Here is a 15,045-nt window from a genome sequence, read left to right on the forward strand (position 1 = left end):
ATCCATTATCTGTAACCGCTTATCCAACTCAGGGTCACGGTGGGTCCAGAGCCTACCTGGAATCACTGGGCGCAAGGCGGGAATACACCCTGGAGGGGGCACCAGTCCTTCACAGGGCAACACTCACACACACACATTCACTCACACACTCACACCTACGGACACGTTTGAATCGCCAATCCACCTACCAACGTGTGTTTTTGGACTGTGGGCGAAAACCGGAGCACCCGGAGGATACCCACGCGGACATGGGGAGAACACACCAACTCCTCACAGACAATCACCCGGAGCGGGAGCTGTGTGACTGCGACACTACCTGCTGCGCCACCGTGCCCCAATTATAACAACATTAGACTTGCTTATGGGAGTCCTGCTTTACTAACTTGTGATATCTATATCTACTATTATATTTAGTATTTTAAAACAAAAGTGAAAATGGCAGCAATTTAAAGCCTTACAATTATTGTTCTTTTTTCTTTTTTTTAATACTTAACACTTTAACTAAGGGAACAAACTTGGCTCATCTTGGTAATTTACATTTAATTCAAATCAGGACAAAACCTTGGCCACTTCACAAGCAGTAGTGTAAGATTACTCAACCATTTGAATTGCCCTGTTTGTAAATGTTGGCCATATCATCAGAAGATTTATGAGTTTGCTAACTGGTCATGCCTTAGCCATCTGAGGCCAGGTGTGCAAGAAAGCACATTTATCCCTTGCTCTCTTTGGGTAGGTAATTTGAAAATCTCTGTCAATTTGATGCAAACTAATGCAGGTATCTACAGACTGAAAGACCTGGTCAGTAGCTATTCGCCTCCAAATGTTTTGATCTACAATACCATTATGTTAGCAACAGTATGAAAAGAAGCACTGGCTGGATGTCTTGTAGCCTTTACCCTCTCAGATTGGTTGCACTGTGATGGGGGAGACCTAGCTAGACAGTGGAATTGACAGTAAAGTCAATTATGAAGAAAGATCAGGGGGAAAAAAACCATAATGACTGCAGTGTATTTAGAAAAGAGAACAAGGACCCTTAGATTTATTGCATTTCTATCCAGACTATTCCTGTACCCATATGTGCTGAATGTGTCCTTCCTCTCATGTGCAGTTTATGAATGTGTGTGTGTATTTGTGTGTGAAACTCCTATGCTCATGTCAGCATTGCTTCAGCGTGGGTGTATTTGTCCGGAAAGGCGATGTTTCCGGTCACTCCTGCTGTCCACTGAGGCTAATCCTCTAATCAGCTCTGTTCCTCTTCACTCTCTCTAATCTAATGGGATTAAAGTATCAGCTGAGCTCCAAAACGACTGCAATTACTCTGGAAAAAAAAAACACACACACACACATTTCCTCCACTCTGCAATAGAGAGGAAAAGGAAGTGACTGCCTCCATCTGGATGGAAGTCCAGCCAAGATGTCAGCCTGCCACTGTGATTAAGAACAAGGTTTTAATTGGCTAGTCTGGTTAGATAAAGGTCAAGTATATATAAATAAAGCATCAGAGTACATAGAGACGTAGCTTCACTAAAATGCTTAAAATAAGCCCATAGGCCTCATTATAAACTCTCTAATATAATCAGATTAATCTGTCTCTCATTCAAATCATGATGTTTCTGATACGGTTCATAGAAGTCGTTCACAGTTCTGTTTATATTCAGCGTGGCTGCATAGTCCCCTGCCTTTGTTAGTAAACCCTGAGGTGTTGATTTCTACAAAGTCACAATCCAGTTGCATTTCTCAGTGTGTGCTCTTTGCTGTTTCTCTGTACTGTGCAGGAATCACAGTTTTCAGGAACGGTCAGTACACTGTTATTGAAATGTATGAGCATGGTCATAACCCAGCTCCTCACTCAGGTACAAAGGAAGATATCCACTTAAGTCTGAATGGCCATAGGGCTGACAGAGACCCTGTTTTAGACATAGATCCCGTTTTCACTGAAAGCGCACTCCAAGGTGGATGAGGAAAACTGAGCTTTTTGGAAACACTGACTTCAACCAATGTGTCTGTCTCTGGCTGAAATTGAAATAGCTCCTCACCCTCTGTATAGTGAAGTACGAAAGTCATATCACTACAATGTACACATACAGATAGTACTATAAATGAATACATTTAAATGATGATTAATATATGATGCACTATTAAGATGTGTTCCTCAGGCCAATTTTAGGGGGCAGAGAGGCTTTTTAAGCCTTGGCATAAAGCATGATGACCTTAGGCTTGTGTCATTCCATGCTTTTCTACAGAGATGATAAAATGTGAAATCTTGCTTTAAACAGAACAACAGTCAATGCAATGAGTGCAACTTAAAGTTAAATTAAATTAAATTAAAACAAATCAGCTCTGTATTTGTTCAGTGTGGACGCCATCTTTGTCTTTCTCATTCTCAAAATTAATCCATTGTATTAACACAATGTATCAGTGGATTATTAATCTACAGTAATTAAAGCCCAGTGATATTTACATACTTGAGCAAAATATGGAAAGCTGAGCACAGTAGCCGAGCGGTTGGTCGCAATAGTCTGTTGGAGTGTACTTTTCTAAAGGCTGGTTTTGTGTGCTGTGCTGTGCTCCAGCAGGATGTACAGTCTGTTCTTTCCTCTCCTCTCTGCCTCCTTCTCTTTTCTGTTTTTGCCTGCTTGTCTCCTACAGCAGTTTAACACTTAATGCTTGGTGCCAATTTCAGGCACAAACCAAGTTATTTGACCACGGATGTGCTAACATTTGCATAGGAGTTGTTATTCTTACATATGGTTGTTATGTGTCAAAGGGAGAGAGGGGGAATAAGGTCACAAGTTGGTAGAGCCCCTTGTTTGGATTTTATGTATCGTCGTTGTCTAATTAAAAACATCTTTTTTTTTTTGTCGATTTTTAATTTATGACATAATTTGAACAAAGCAGCTGTCCTTCACATTGTGTGTAAATGTCTTGATAAACCAACTAATTGAAATGCTCTAGAATTACTTGGAATAACATGTTTTTACATTGAATTCCAATGACAGTTAAGGAGTTAAAGGTATTTTTGTCTTTCTTCTGTAACATTTTTATTTTATAAATTTTTTTTCAGTGATGATTTGCAGTCATTTAACTATTTGTTTGTTTTTAGCAAAGGATATGGTTTAATTCCTAACAGAAAACTGGGGTTTTGCAAGGCTAAACTGGTATTTCCCAGGTCCTGAAGTAGAGATGAGCATGCAGGGCATATCAATATGCATATACTTCAGTGCAGTCCATAGGGGTAGAAATGCTGGACAAGCCATAACTCCCCAGGCAGGGCCAGTGTCTCAGATACCCAGACTGCAGCTGAATTTGAGCTGCCTGTGCAGACGCTCTGCTCTAGTTGGGCATTTAAACTGGGTTAATGAGTGTACTGGTGAAAGTCCATCGCTTTGAAAAGTTCATCAACCACTATGCAGATAGAGAGAGAGAAATGATTTAGTTAATGTACAGTGGAAATTTTAAAACATAATTGAACATACACACACATACTAGTGCATTAGGGGCAATGAGCTCACACACACTGAGCAGTGGGCAGTCATCCCCAGTGGCCATTAAAGTGCACTTTAGCTGTGGATGTTTAGGGAGAATACAACACTCTTACTTCACTCCCTTCACCTCCCAGTCCCAAGGCAGTAGGCCACAGCTACCCCCTCAGAGTCAAAGATACATGTTCATTTTTTATGCCAGTATACGGTGCAATGGTAACTGTATTTAGCTCAATTTGTCATCCCTCTTTCATTTAATACTGTGCTATATTAAAAATGCAACATGCTTGTTTCCACCCTTCCCTGGGGGAGCAGACTGTACTAGAGCCCTGGCACACTACTGATGGCCAGGAATGTGCAAAGACCAGAGCTGACCAAACAAACATTTGACTGTTGGGCCAAACCTGTGTTTGGGAGCTCACACTAGTTCATTTGTGTCATTTTCTGAAAGGTTTTTCAAATTGTGGATGGAACATTTAATGTAACATGGCAGCAGCATTTTCCATGTTAGCTCCATTGCAAATGATAAAATATCAGCTCTTCCACAGTCCCTCTACCGTCAGCATGTAAATTGTTGCAGAGTATTTGGTCCGTCTGCTCAGGCCTTAAGACACACCTAAATGATTACTTAACTGGTGCAAATTACTGTAAGGACGTTTGTGGAATACGTGTGTAGTATGTAGCGCTGAGAACCAAGTTCCATCCTCTTCTAGTTTTTTTTTCCTTCTTTCTAACTCTCCCTCTCTCTTCTCTGTTTCCTCAGGTTCTTAAGATCAACTTGATTGGACACAGAAAAAGAATTCTGGCATCACTTGGAGACCGGCTACACGAAGACCCTCCACAGAAACCTCCACGAGCAATTTCTCTGAGGGTGAGCATTATACAACACACACATACCTGTAGACTACATGCAGAAAAATAGCAGCATTTGCAATTATTTTGAAAATGATAATAATCTGGATTTTTTTGTGCAAAGTGCTATGAGGATTATGTGTCTTCCAGTGCTGGAAGATACTATTGATATCATTTGTAGTCCAGATATTTAACTATAAGAATTTAATATGTTCATTAGATTTAGATACAGCACAGGCCTGGATCTGAATCAAACAGTGCAATTGGATTTATTTCTGAGTAATTTCTCACAGAAACATGGTGCTTTTATTCTGAATAAATCAAACTGTCAAGTTTTTTCTTATACTATGTTTTGCATCTCAAGTCTGTTTGCCTGCAACTGTCCTGAAACATTGGTAACTGATAAAAGCATCCTGGCTGTTTTTTTTATTTTTTTCCCATACCAATGAACACAGTGGGATACAGCCTTGGCAACATGAACCGACTGACAAATGCAAGGCTGAAGCACATACAGGCAATATCTCTCTCTCTCTCTCTCTTGTATCATCTATGCAGCTGTCCTTAGGGATGCCTCCTCTCCTATTTAATACTCTGCTCTATATAAAATGTGCTAGACCGTTCCTTCACTTTCACATTAATTACATCTCCAGTATAATGGAGGCCCAGGACATGTAATCCTTCACACACTGTACATCTTTCCCTCATGAAGGGGAAGAAAGGAAATTTCCAGGAAAATCTCTCTCTCTCTCTCTCTCTCATGATCTCATTATGAATTCAGTGCTCGTTGTACTCCTGTCATGGCAATGGAGATGATGGTTGTAGCTCTGGAGTCTAAAAGTACTCTAGTTTCCGTGAGACTAAGTCTGGATCATGTGGCTTTTTTTTCTGATGTCCCAGAGACAGCAGAATGCTCTGCAGCAAACCTCTCCTTCTCTCTGACACATGCCAGTCGGACGGACAGTATAACTTTTTATTTATTTAAGCAAGATTTTGTTCTATCTTCTGGTCATTTTTCTCACAGCCTGTTCCCAGTGGGGATGTGCCCTGCTGCCAGGTGCCTTTTTCCAAGCCTTTCCTGCTGCTACTGCTTTTCTAAGCACTGGCTGGGACTCAGTGAAATAATAAGAGTTTGACTCTTAATACTCCAACATACAGACGCACCATCTGACTAGTGCAGTGCTTGGCAGCCAGAAAATAAAGGGATTCTGTCATCCTCCCCCAAAAATGCTGTTGTCAAAGACCCTCAGCCAAAAGTAGGCACTTTGCATGGTTGGCACTCAAACCCGAATCCTGGAATTAAAAAGAGAGACTCACTTTGGCAAAAAATCAAATTTCACACGTTTCCCTTTACCCCACCTTTAGACATTTTTTTGGAAATTAACTACAATAACAAAGTTAATGTTGCAAATGAGTTCCGGAAGCTAGTAAACAAATGATTAGCATGAGCAAAAGCTACTTGCCCTGAATTCACACTTATAAAACATATTTTATTTGTTTGAGTATGTGGGGAGTAATGGGTTAACGCTGTAAGATCAGTGTACAGTAAAACCATGACTACTAGAGCTAGGTCACCATTTATGCCAAATATCACAACAGAATAAAAGTTTAAAAAGTGTTTAAAATACTGAACACTCTCCCAGTGGCCGTAGTGCTGCGCCACATGTAAAATGGGATAATTTTGCATCTGGAAACAAGATGGAGTCACAGCCACAGTGCCTATTCTCACCTCTTCATTTGGATTTCACTCCCCAAACATCTTCAAAACCATGGGAGGTGAAATCAGGATGCGGTGGTGGGGTTGGGCACCACACCGGAGCTCATGAAGATTGAGTAGTAAGCTAATGTGCTAACTGATGCTGATCCACTTGTAAACACCACGTGTGACTGTAGAAATGTGTGGGTTTAGTCATTTTGCTTAATTTTTAATGACAGGCAAGATGTCTCATGCAAAAAATAACACATTCTACTCAGAATTACAAACTTGCCACCCATTCCACATTCAATGGGGCTTTAATTATCTTTAAGTGCTGTCCCCCAACCCCACCCTAAATTATGAGGATGTTCTGAGATATTTTCTACCTTAAATAGAGCGTAGCAACATTCTTGGACCTTGGTAAGTTCCACATTAAATGTTTTAATAAATATGCCTCTTAAAAAGGGATCCCAGTTTTTTCTATACAGCAAATATTTTCACAAAAATCAACTAAACTGCATTTCATACATTTTGTTTTACATATTAAACTAAGATTTTTACAGCTTTATATAAAGAAAAGAAAAACAAAGTGATTTTATATTGTGTATCAGCACATTTTACAATTAGTGATAATACTGATAACCGTAATATTTTTGGCCACTATAATCATATTAAATTGTCATACAATTTCATGTGTACCTACTGTGAAATTGCTATCCTTCATTGAAAGTCTGAATGTGATTCTTTAATGTCTCTTTTACTTTCCATGTTGGTGGTTAATCTAAGAACTTGAGCCTTCAGTTCAGCTCCTGGAGGCCTAACCAGCGTGAGAGCTTGCTTTGTTATAAGGGAGAAATAAAATCTGTTCTTGTTATGTCGCCTCCTCATGTGTAGGCAGTTTAGCTCTGTGTGGGTTGCATTTTTACAACTCTTAAAGACAACTCTGTTGATGATGTAGGCTATAATAAAATTGCAGCTCTTGCAATATAAAAATGTTCAGCCTTTACAATCACACACTTTTATTTCACAGAAGTTATTAAGCCTATGACAATGTCATTGATGATAAAGTCCCCAACTATGTGCCGTGTTTTTGCTGTATCCCGCTCCCTTACAGGAGCCCAGTGGAAATCACACTCCTCCTCAGCTGTCCCCGTCCCTGAGTCAGACGGCCTACCCCAACGCCGGCTCTCTTGACGTCCAGCACCTCATCATGCAGGCGGACGCCAGGCGCAGACGCAATGACAACTATTTTGAAGACGTCCCGCGCTCCAAACTGGAGAGGCAGATGGCCCAAGTCAGTATGGTGAGTGAGTGCACTTCACTCAAGTGCACTGGCTGTGAATGTGGCTCTATGTGAGAGGCAGTAGCCACAATGCAGTCTGATGTTTATGTCCTCTGACAGTATGTGAAACTCTTATGTCAGGGCAGATCGAATTAGATCCCAGTGTTTCTGTGGCTGACACAGATCACTGGTTAAAAAAATGTAAGGGCTGTATAAAACCCTGTGGTAAAACAAGCTTTTTATATGGATATGATCTGACATCTACCCAGCATGCCACAAAATGACAAATGTGGGTTTCCTTTCTTCATGTTACCTCCGTGGCAGGTGGCATTTCTAAGTGTGCGTGCGTGTGTGTGTGTGTGTGTGTGTGTCTTTGATCTTTTATTATGCTGATAGAAGTCTTATCACTAGACTATTCACACTAGCTCCTGTTTAGACAACATCTGTGAGTTTGTGAATGCATGTGTGTGAATGTGCTCATGTTCAGCAACCTTTTGATCTTTCATGCAGCGCTTATCACTGGTAGCACTCACTCCTGTTTGCATCGCTCTTAATTGTGTCCATCCGTGTGTGCTGTAACTCTGTGTGTGTGTGTGTGTGATTACTTAATGTGAATGGAATGACACACAGCACTCTAAAGCATAAGGACTACGGATAAATAACACCTCTGCTTGTCTCTTTATCAGTCACTCCAGCTCTGCTGGTTATCAAGAGCAGTGCTGCGTCCCAGGAGCCAAAATAGTTTTCATATATATGTATGCATAAAAAAGCACCAACAGGCCTAAATAGCAAATGAATATTTCAGCAATATGAAGTGGGAAAACTAACATCTGGACATGTTGAGCTCATTTTTTTAGCGTTTTACTTAAGTCCACCTAAATTTTTTTTCCCACCCATAATGCCCATTTTAATGCTATGTTTTAGTGATATGTTTGGTTAATATTTATTTATAGCCTTTTTACTAAACATTGTTGAAGATATGATTTTAGTTTTTTATCCACACATTAAGTTTAATCCCATAAATTTGGCTGTGTGTTCTACTCTAAAGACCAAATAATCCAAATGATTTTTGGACTGACTGTCCTCATCCTGTCTTATTTCTATTCACTGCACTTTGAGGCAGTTGAGGTGTGTGTGGTTGGTTGATTCTGTGGACGAGTGTATCATTAATGGAACATAACATCAGTGACTGTATTCGGAACAGCTTTCATTGGAAGACATCTCTGTAACTGGTTAATCTTAAGGTTGGAGACAAGTGAGGTGAGGACAAAAAAGTAGACAAATGAAATACTGAGAGAATTGATCATTTGGAAAAAAGCCCTGGATGCTTAATATAGAATTAATATAACTACTGTATTGTACAATGATGTGTTTATGTTCTAATAGCTGTAATCTCCTGTGTTTCAGCAGGGGGAATGGTGTGAGCCAATCACGTTGCGGCCTCCCAATGAAGCGACATCCTCCACTCCTGTACAGTACTGGCAGCACCATCCAGAGAAGCTCATATTCCAGTCATGTGACTACGAGGCCTATGTAAGTGTGTATGTGTGTGTTCTGGGAGGGGGAGCAGTGTTTGTCCTTGTTTTTAGATGAGATGAGCACAGACAGACTCAGAAGTTCTTTTGTTTTTATGAATTTCAAATTTACATTCCCACTGAGGAACAAATAATTGCAGAGCAGTGCCTTTGTTTTGAACATTTTCATAACTGCTATTGCTACTATTGCAATCAGCCATTGTCTCCTAAGACATCTGTTTCGTGCGCCGTGTGCCTTTGATGTGATGTACAATGTGAAGTGCCAACAGCAGAGTGAAAAACGTAACAGAAAAATTTACCTTATTCCAATTGATGTGTTTATTGTCTTTTGTTTGGTGGGTAATATAACTAGCTTTCTGTGCAAAAACCTTCAAAAACCAGTGTAATTGACCGAATACTCATGTTCTTTAGCAAATCAACATAGTTCATGTTAGCAAAGATTGATATTATTCCCTGAAAATATCAGATTCTCTATCTTATACAATTTGTACAGCTTTCTCTACCTCTACATATTTGTCCTGCATACATCTTCATTGTCAAAGCAACAGTAACACTCAAACATGGCTACTAAATTCTGATATCACCCCCTTAAAAAGCTTAGTAATCTGGAGATAAATAATTTGTTTATCACATTTTTTTATAGGTCTACTCAGCTTCTTTACAGAGTGCTTCTAAAGTGATTAATAATCCATCAATCCTTTTTTTTTTAAACGCATGTATAACATACAAAACGGGAAGGTTTAACTAAGTCATGCAGGTCTTTTTAATATGGACAAAACACTAAAAAACATTTTAAGTCTGTGTGTGTGTGTATATATATATATATATATATATATATGTATATATATATATATATATATATATATATATATAAATATATATATAAATATATATATATATATATATATATATATATATATATATATTTATATATATCCTTCCTACAATATGTGTGTATGTGCATGTATAACATCTCCAAAGACATATTTATAAATATATTATAACTATATTGTATAACTATACTGTTGTGGCTTAGACTTACTGCCTATTAAGCATAAACAGAGAGAGAGAGAGCCTGTATTTCTTCAGTGCTGAATAACAGTATTTCTCTCTTCAATTAAATTGGCGGCCTGTTTTTCAGCTTCTCTCCATCCTGGAGTAATTTTAGCTGGAGGTTACATAAAGCTGCTCTGTTACCTAGCAACAGCAGCGTAAATCTGATTGGTATAGTTTGCCTGCATGAGAGGCGATGTGGGAACTGTAGATTATGGCCTTGCTGTACTGGTGTAAACTCGATGGGCCCTGGGACAAGATGACATCTGATTGGTGGACACAGAAGACAGATGTCTGGATAAAGAGATGAAGGAGGGGGAAAAAGGGGGCAAGCAGATGAAGAGATCAAAGTTGGGGCTTGAAAGATGAATATTTCAGAGCACTTTCTCCATGTCTTTATCATAATTATCTGAGGATTTATGAAAGCGGCATTAACAAGCACACGAAAGGGCAGTTCAAGCCCTGAGCCCGGAAAACATGGATGTAGATGGGCATGTTTGTGTGTGTGTGTTTGTATGTCAGGACAGCATCCGGGAGGGAAGACACACCCGACACTGGCAGTAGCCTACAGTGTCTCTGCAAACAGCATTTTAATCTCATCAGGGTCCGTCTATCGATCTCAGCAGCACAAAGCCCCTCAGCCTGACAGCTGCTGTTCCCAGAGAGAGAGAGGGAGAGAGAGAGATAATGTTTCACACACTCCACTAGAGTGCTCGAATATTTCCATAAACACTGTCTTTATTAAATCACTAACCCTACAGTGTTGTCCTAGTTTAACCTTGTTCTCAAACACACACACCTTCAGATTAGGCGGCACGGTGGATTGGTGGTTAGCACGTTCGCCTCCCAGCGCTGGGATCTTGGGTTCAAGTCCCATCCATGTTCTCCCCGTGTCTGCGTGGGTTTCCTCCGGGGGCTCCGGTTTCCTCCCACAGTCCAAAAACATGGAGGGTAGGTGAATTGGCTTCTCTAATAACTGTCCTGGTGTGTGAATGAATGTCTGTATGTGTGCCCAGATATGGATTGGCGCTCTATCCTGGGTTAAACCCTAGTGCCCAACGCAGTCCTCCAGGTGGACGGTCGTTCCTGGTCGAGAGTACGCTCTGCGCGTTTGGCTGCCGCTTCTCACCAGTGTGTGTGTGGATTGAGCGTTCTGAGCAGTGTGGATTGTAAAGCGTCCTTGGGTGTCTAGAAAGGCGCTATATAAGTGTAAAGATAAATAAATAAATAAATTAGCATACTGAATACGCCCCTTGTTTTTCACATGCACTTTTCCACTCTCAGTGCGGTTTACACTTCATGTCCAAAAGTGTGTAAAATCTCCTCATAAACACCAACACAAAGCATGGGGGAGAGTGCATACACGTATGACCTGTGACATACAAAACAGGCCAGAGAGGGACATTGACTAACAAATATGAAACTCTAATTGGAATATAGAATAAAGTATAAAAGATAAAAAAAAAGAGTGGATGAATGATATTTGTACACATGCTGAAAAAATGCCCACCTACTATAAAAGCTATTACATAAAGACAAGAGTATGTAAAATGAGTTTTATAGAACAGGTATAAAAATAAAATACTAGTTGTGCAACTATGCATTGTTACAGGGCAGTTATATCACTGTCATTAAGATGTGTATTATGCCCAAGACCCGGCCTAAGACTGGAGTAAAGTTTTTGATTATAAATATTTTGAAAACCTTTGACTAAACATCTTAATGACAGCGATATAACTGCCCTGTAACAATGCATGTATATGTTTGTAATATCTCCTCTAGTAATGTTGATTTAAAATAAATGTAACGTTTTTAACAGGAAAATAAATGTATGCATTAATCTCTGTGTGTGTGTGTGTTGTTGTTTGCAGTATTTGGGCTCTATGCTGGTGAAAGAACTGAGAGGAACTGAATCCACACAAGATGCCTGTGCAAAAATGAGGGTAAGACTAAAGCCCCTAATAGAGTTTTACTTATTAGACTTAACAACAATACATTTTAAAGAAGCCAAAATTTAGCTCATACTTATAGTTTTTTGGGGTGCATTAGGAGGGGACTATGGTCCACATACTCTCATATTCACCCTCACTCTCGTTCTCAAACTCCTTTCTTCATGCATACTCTGCATTCTCTCTGTGTCAGGAGTTCCATGACATTTCTCTGCATCACGGTTTTTATATTCATGTAAAATTCCATCTGTTTTTATCACTCTCTCTTTCCCTCTCTCCGTTTATTCCTCTTTTTTTAAGCTGCAGAATTTGACAGGTCCAGTGTAGACATGCTGAGGCAAAGATAAATGCTAACCGAGGAGAAAGGAATGAATAATAAAGCCTTGAATATATTACTGTCAGAAAGGCTAGGCAGAGGTAAAGGGTGATGCCGAAGTTAAATCAGGACATTACTATTCACAATCAGATTCGCATAGTCATGAAATATTTTGGGTAGAATTCTCATTTTTAGAAGACATATACAGAGCAACATCTGTGGTTCATGTAATTCACCAAGGGAGAAACGTTTATCCATGAAAGTTCATAGACTTCTGGTGGATTTTGCAAAGGAAATTGTTTTTTTTGTTTTTTTTTGGCTCTACAATGATCTCTTCTCATCTGCTTTGTAAGAAGTCTACAGAACAAATGAAGAAAGTACCTACTATCATCCTCTCGGTCTCTTACAAAGGAGTAAAGTTCATAGATGCCACAAATAAGGTAAGGTCCTTTCAACTCAAGTAACTTCCTTCTAAAAATATTACAAAATATCTGAAAACGTTTTATATCAGCCTCTGCTGAATATAAAATAAAAGCCAGTGGTTTGGATAATTTGCTTTATCTGTATGTCTTTTTAGAACATTATAGCAGAGCATGAGATCAGGAACATCTCATGTGCAGCACAGGATCCTGAAGACCTTTCCACATTTGCTTACATCACCAAAGACTTGAAGTCCAGCCACCACTACTGCCATGTGTTTACAGCCTTTGATGTGGTTAGTATAACACACTCAGCTTGGTAGCATCATATGATTTAAGTAGACTTATGACTTTTCCACTACACGGTTCCTACATGACTCTTTTGCTTTTCCAATAAGCAAGGTACTTTAAATTCCAACTCACTCCTGGTTCCAAGCGAGCCGAGTGTGGCCTAAACATGACGTGTACACATTGCAGAGCACTGATTAGCCAGAGAGACTTCTTAGTCGCAACAAAATTGCAGACATCCAACACCAACTTGCCATTTGTAAAACCTCCATGCCACAGTAGAGATCATATTTATTTTTATCCGACTCGCAACAGCAGCTCGTAAAGTTACACTGTGGTGTTTTGAAAAGGTTCAAACGTTCCTTGGATTGGTGGAAGATGGAACAAACACAGCGAGAGCTGGAAAGTGCAACAACAATAAAACTCTACTGGTCAGTCTGAAATGGGGCGCAGAGCTGTGTTCCATCCAAAAAACAACAACACATGAATGCACAATAAGTAAATCACACTTAACATTAGCTCCACCATTAGTCTAGTTTCCAAAGCCGATGACGACCAGGTAACAAAAAACTAGTAGAGTTGAGTAGGTACCATGTAGTGGAAAGGCACCAATAGCTAGATATATGAATATATTAAAGAGCACATATATTTAATTGTGGTTTGAATGACATCTTTTGTGAATTTTGTATGTAGTCTTGTCCTGTGATGGGGAAAAAAATCATCCATTGTCTGAAACCTGTGAAACACATGTATAGTGTCAAAATACCCATATAACCTGTATTAATATTTTTAATTATATTCTTTAACTGTTTTTAAATTCTCACTTGTTTTCCTTTTTTTTTTCCTGTGTGCACTGTGGGCAGAATTTGGCTTATGAGATCATCCTAACGCTGGGCCAGGCGTTTGAAGTGGCCTATCAGCTGGCCCTGCAGGCCAGGAAGGGTGGCCATGGCTCCTCCACACTGCCCGAGAGCTTCGACAGCAAACCCTCCAAACCCATCCCGAAACCTCGCTCCAACATCCGCAAATCTGTGAGTGCTGGCCAGAGATGGACAGACTGACACAAGCACACACACACACTCACTGTCTCTGTCTCATTTCTCCTCCGTGTTCTCCTCACCTTTCCTACGGTTAACTATCCTCCCCATCTGTGTGTGCTGGCCCTGTGGCTCATGAGTGCAGCTTTGTGCCTAATGCATCTAAATCCACTTCTCCCCAAAGGCTTCCTCTCTAATCGCTTGCTTTTGGCCTGTTCTTGATGGACACATGATCCAGAAACATTAAAAGATTAAATGTCTTATTGAGTAAGTGCAGTGGTATGGAGTGCTCTCATCATGATTTTCACACATTCCCTGTTGCTTGAGTAGGTTTGTTTGCATTGGTTTGCATCTCTCCATCTCTGGAGTAAAGTGCTGGCACAAGAGGTGTGTGGGCTGTGAGGAGTATCCTTTATGGTCAGTGGTTTAAATCTGAGGGTGATAGATGAGGTGCTGTTTGCTCTATCTACCTGGTCCAGCTCTCCTATGCCCCAAGTCAAGTGACCCTTTGCCCTTTCCATGACACACTAGCACTTTACGCTAATGAACAGCAGCCCTGCAGCAAGAGCCCAGCACGTTACTAATGCAGGCTAGTGAATGATAACACACATTGTAGTTGCAGATGGATGTTGATTTGAGGATAAACAATATTTATAGCTCCACTGCCCTCTTGAGGGACCCTAGATGGTGTCACAGTTCTGCCTTGCTGCCTGTACTGGGACACGGATATTAAAATTCCAAAGAATACATTTCCGCAGTCTGAGAGCTGTGGTTGAGTGATTATAGCAAGCAACATACAGTAAACTTGAAATTGTAAGAGCGCAGCACAACAAAATTTAACCGCTGCATGGAAGCCCATCTTTGGTAGTGAACACAGTCCCACTCAAGTGACTGGGGCAATCTCTTCTGCCACTAGGAAAGGTATGGTCTATGGATTTTGCAAGTGAATGACTACACTTCTTTTTGTAAGAGGAGCGCGTCACCACTAACACATGTAGCAGATTAAATCTTTCGCATTTCAAGTCTTCTCTCCTAATACCACATTGAGGAATGGCTTGGTTATGTGTTACAGGTGGGGAAGGAAGTTTGGCTTTTATGCCCTAGACTTAAACCTGATGTGAGATAATCTTAGACGACAA

General features: G+C 40.1%; 1 protein-coding gene across 3 annotated transcripts in view; it reads left to right on the plus strand.

Moving 5' to 3' along the window:
* anks1b (ankyrin repeat and sterile alpha motif domain containing 1B) overlaps positions 1 to 15,045 on the plus strand; it is a 276,601-nt gene that overhangs the window by 253,050 nt on the left and 8,506 nt on the right. For 2 of the 3 annotated variants that reach the window (XM_066667270.1, XM_066667272.1), the window contains 7 exons: positions 4,246 to 4,353; positions 7,142 to 7,330; positions 8,717 to 8,842; positions 11,769 to 11,840; positions 12,516 to 12,602; positions 12,740 to 12,877; positions 13,733 to 13,900. In XM_066667270.1, coding sequence (XP_066523367.1) covers positions 4,246 to 4,353; positions 7,142 to 7,330; positions 8,717 to 8,842; positions 11,769 to 11,840; positions 12,516 to 12,602; positions 12,740 to 12,877; positions 13,733 to 13,900 — 888 coding nt within the window. The remainder of the gene's footprint in view (positions 1 to 4,245; positions 4,354 to 7,141; positions 7,331 to 8,716; positions 8,843 to 11,768; positions 11,841 to 12,515; positions 12,603 to 12,739; positions 12,878 to 13,732; positions 13,901 to 15,045) is intronic. The other variant, XM_066667271.1, reaches the window with a different exon arrangement.

Source organism: Hoplias malabaricus, chromosome 4, assembly GCF_029633855.1.
Source record: "Hoplias malabaricus isolate fHopMal1 chromosome 4, fHopMal1.hap1, whole genome shotgun sequence".
Taxonomy (NCBI): Eukaryota; Metazoa; Chordata; class Actinopteri; order Characiformes; family Erythrinidae; genus Hoplias; species Hoplias malabaricus.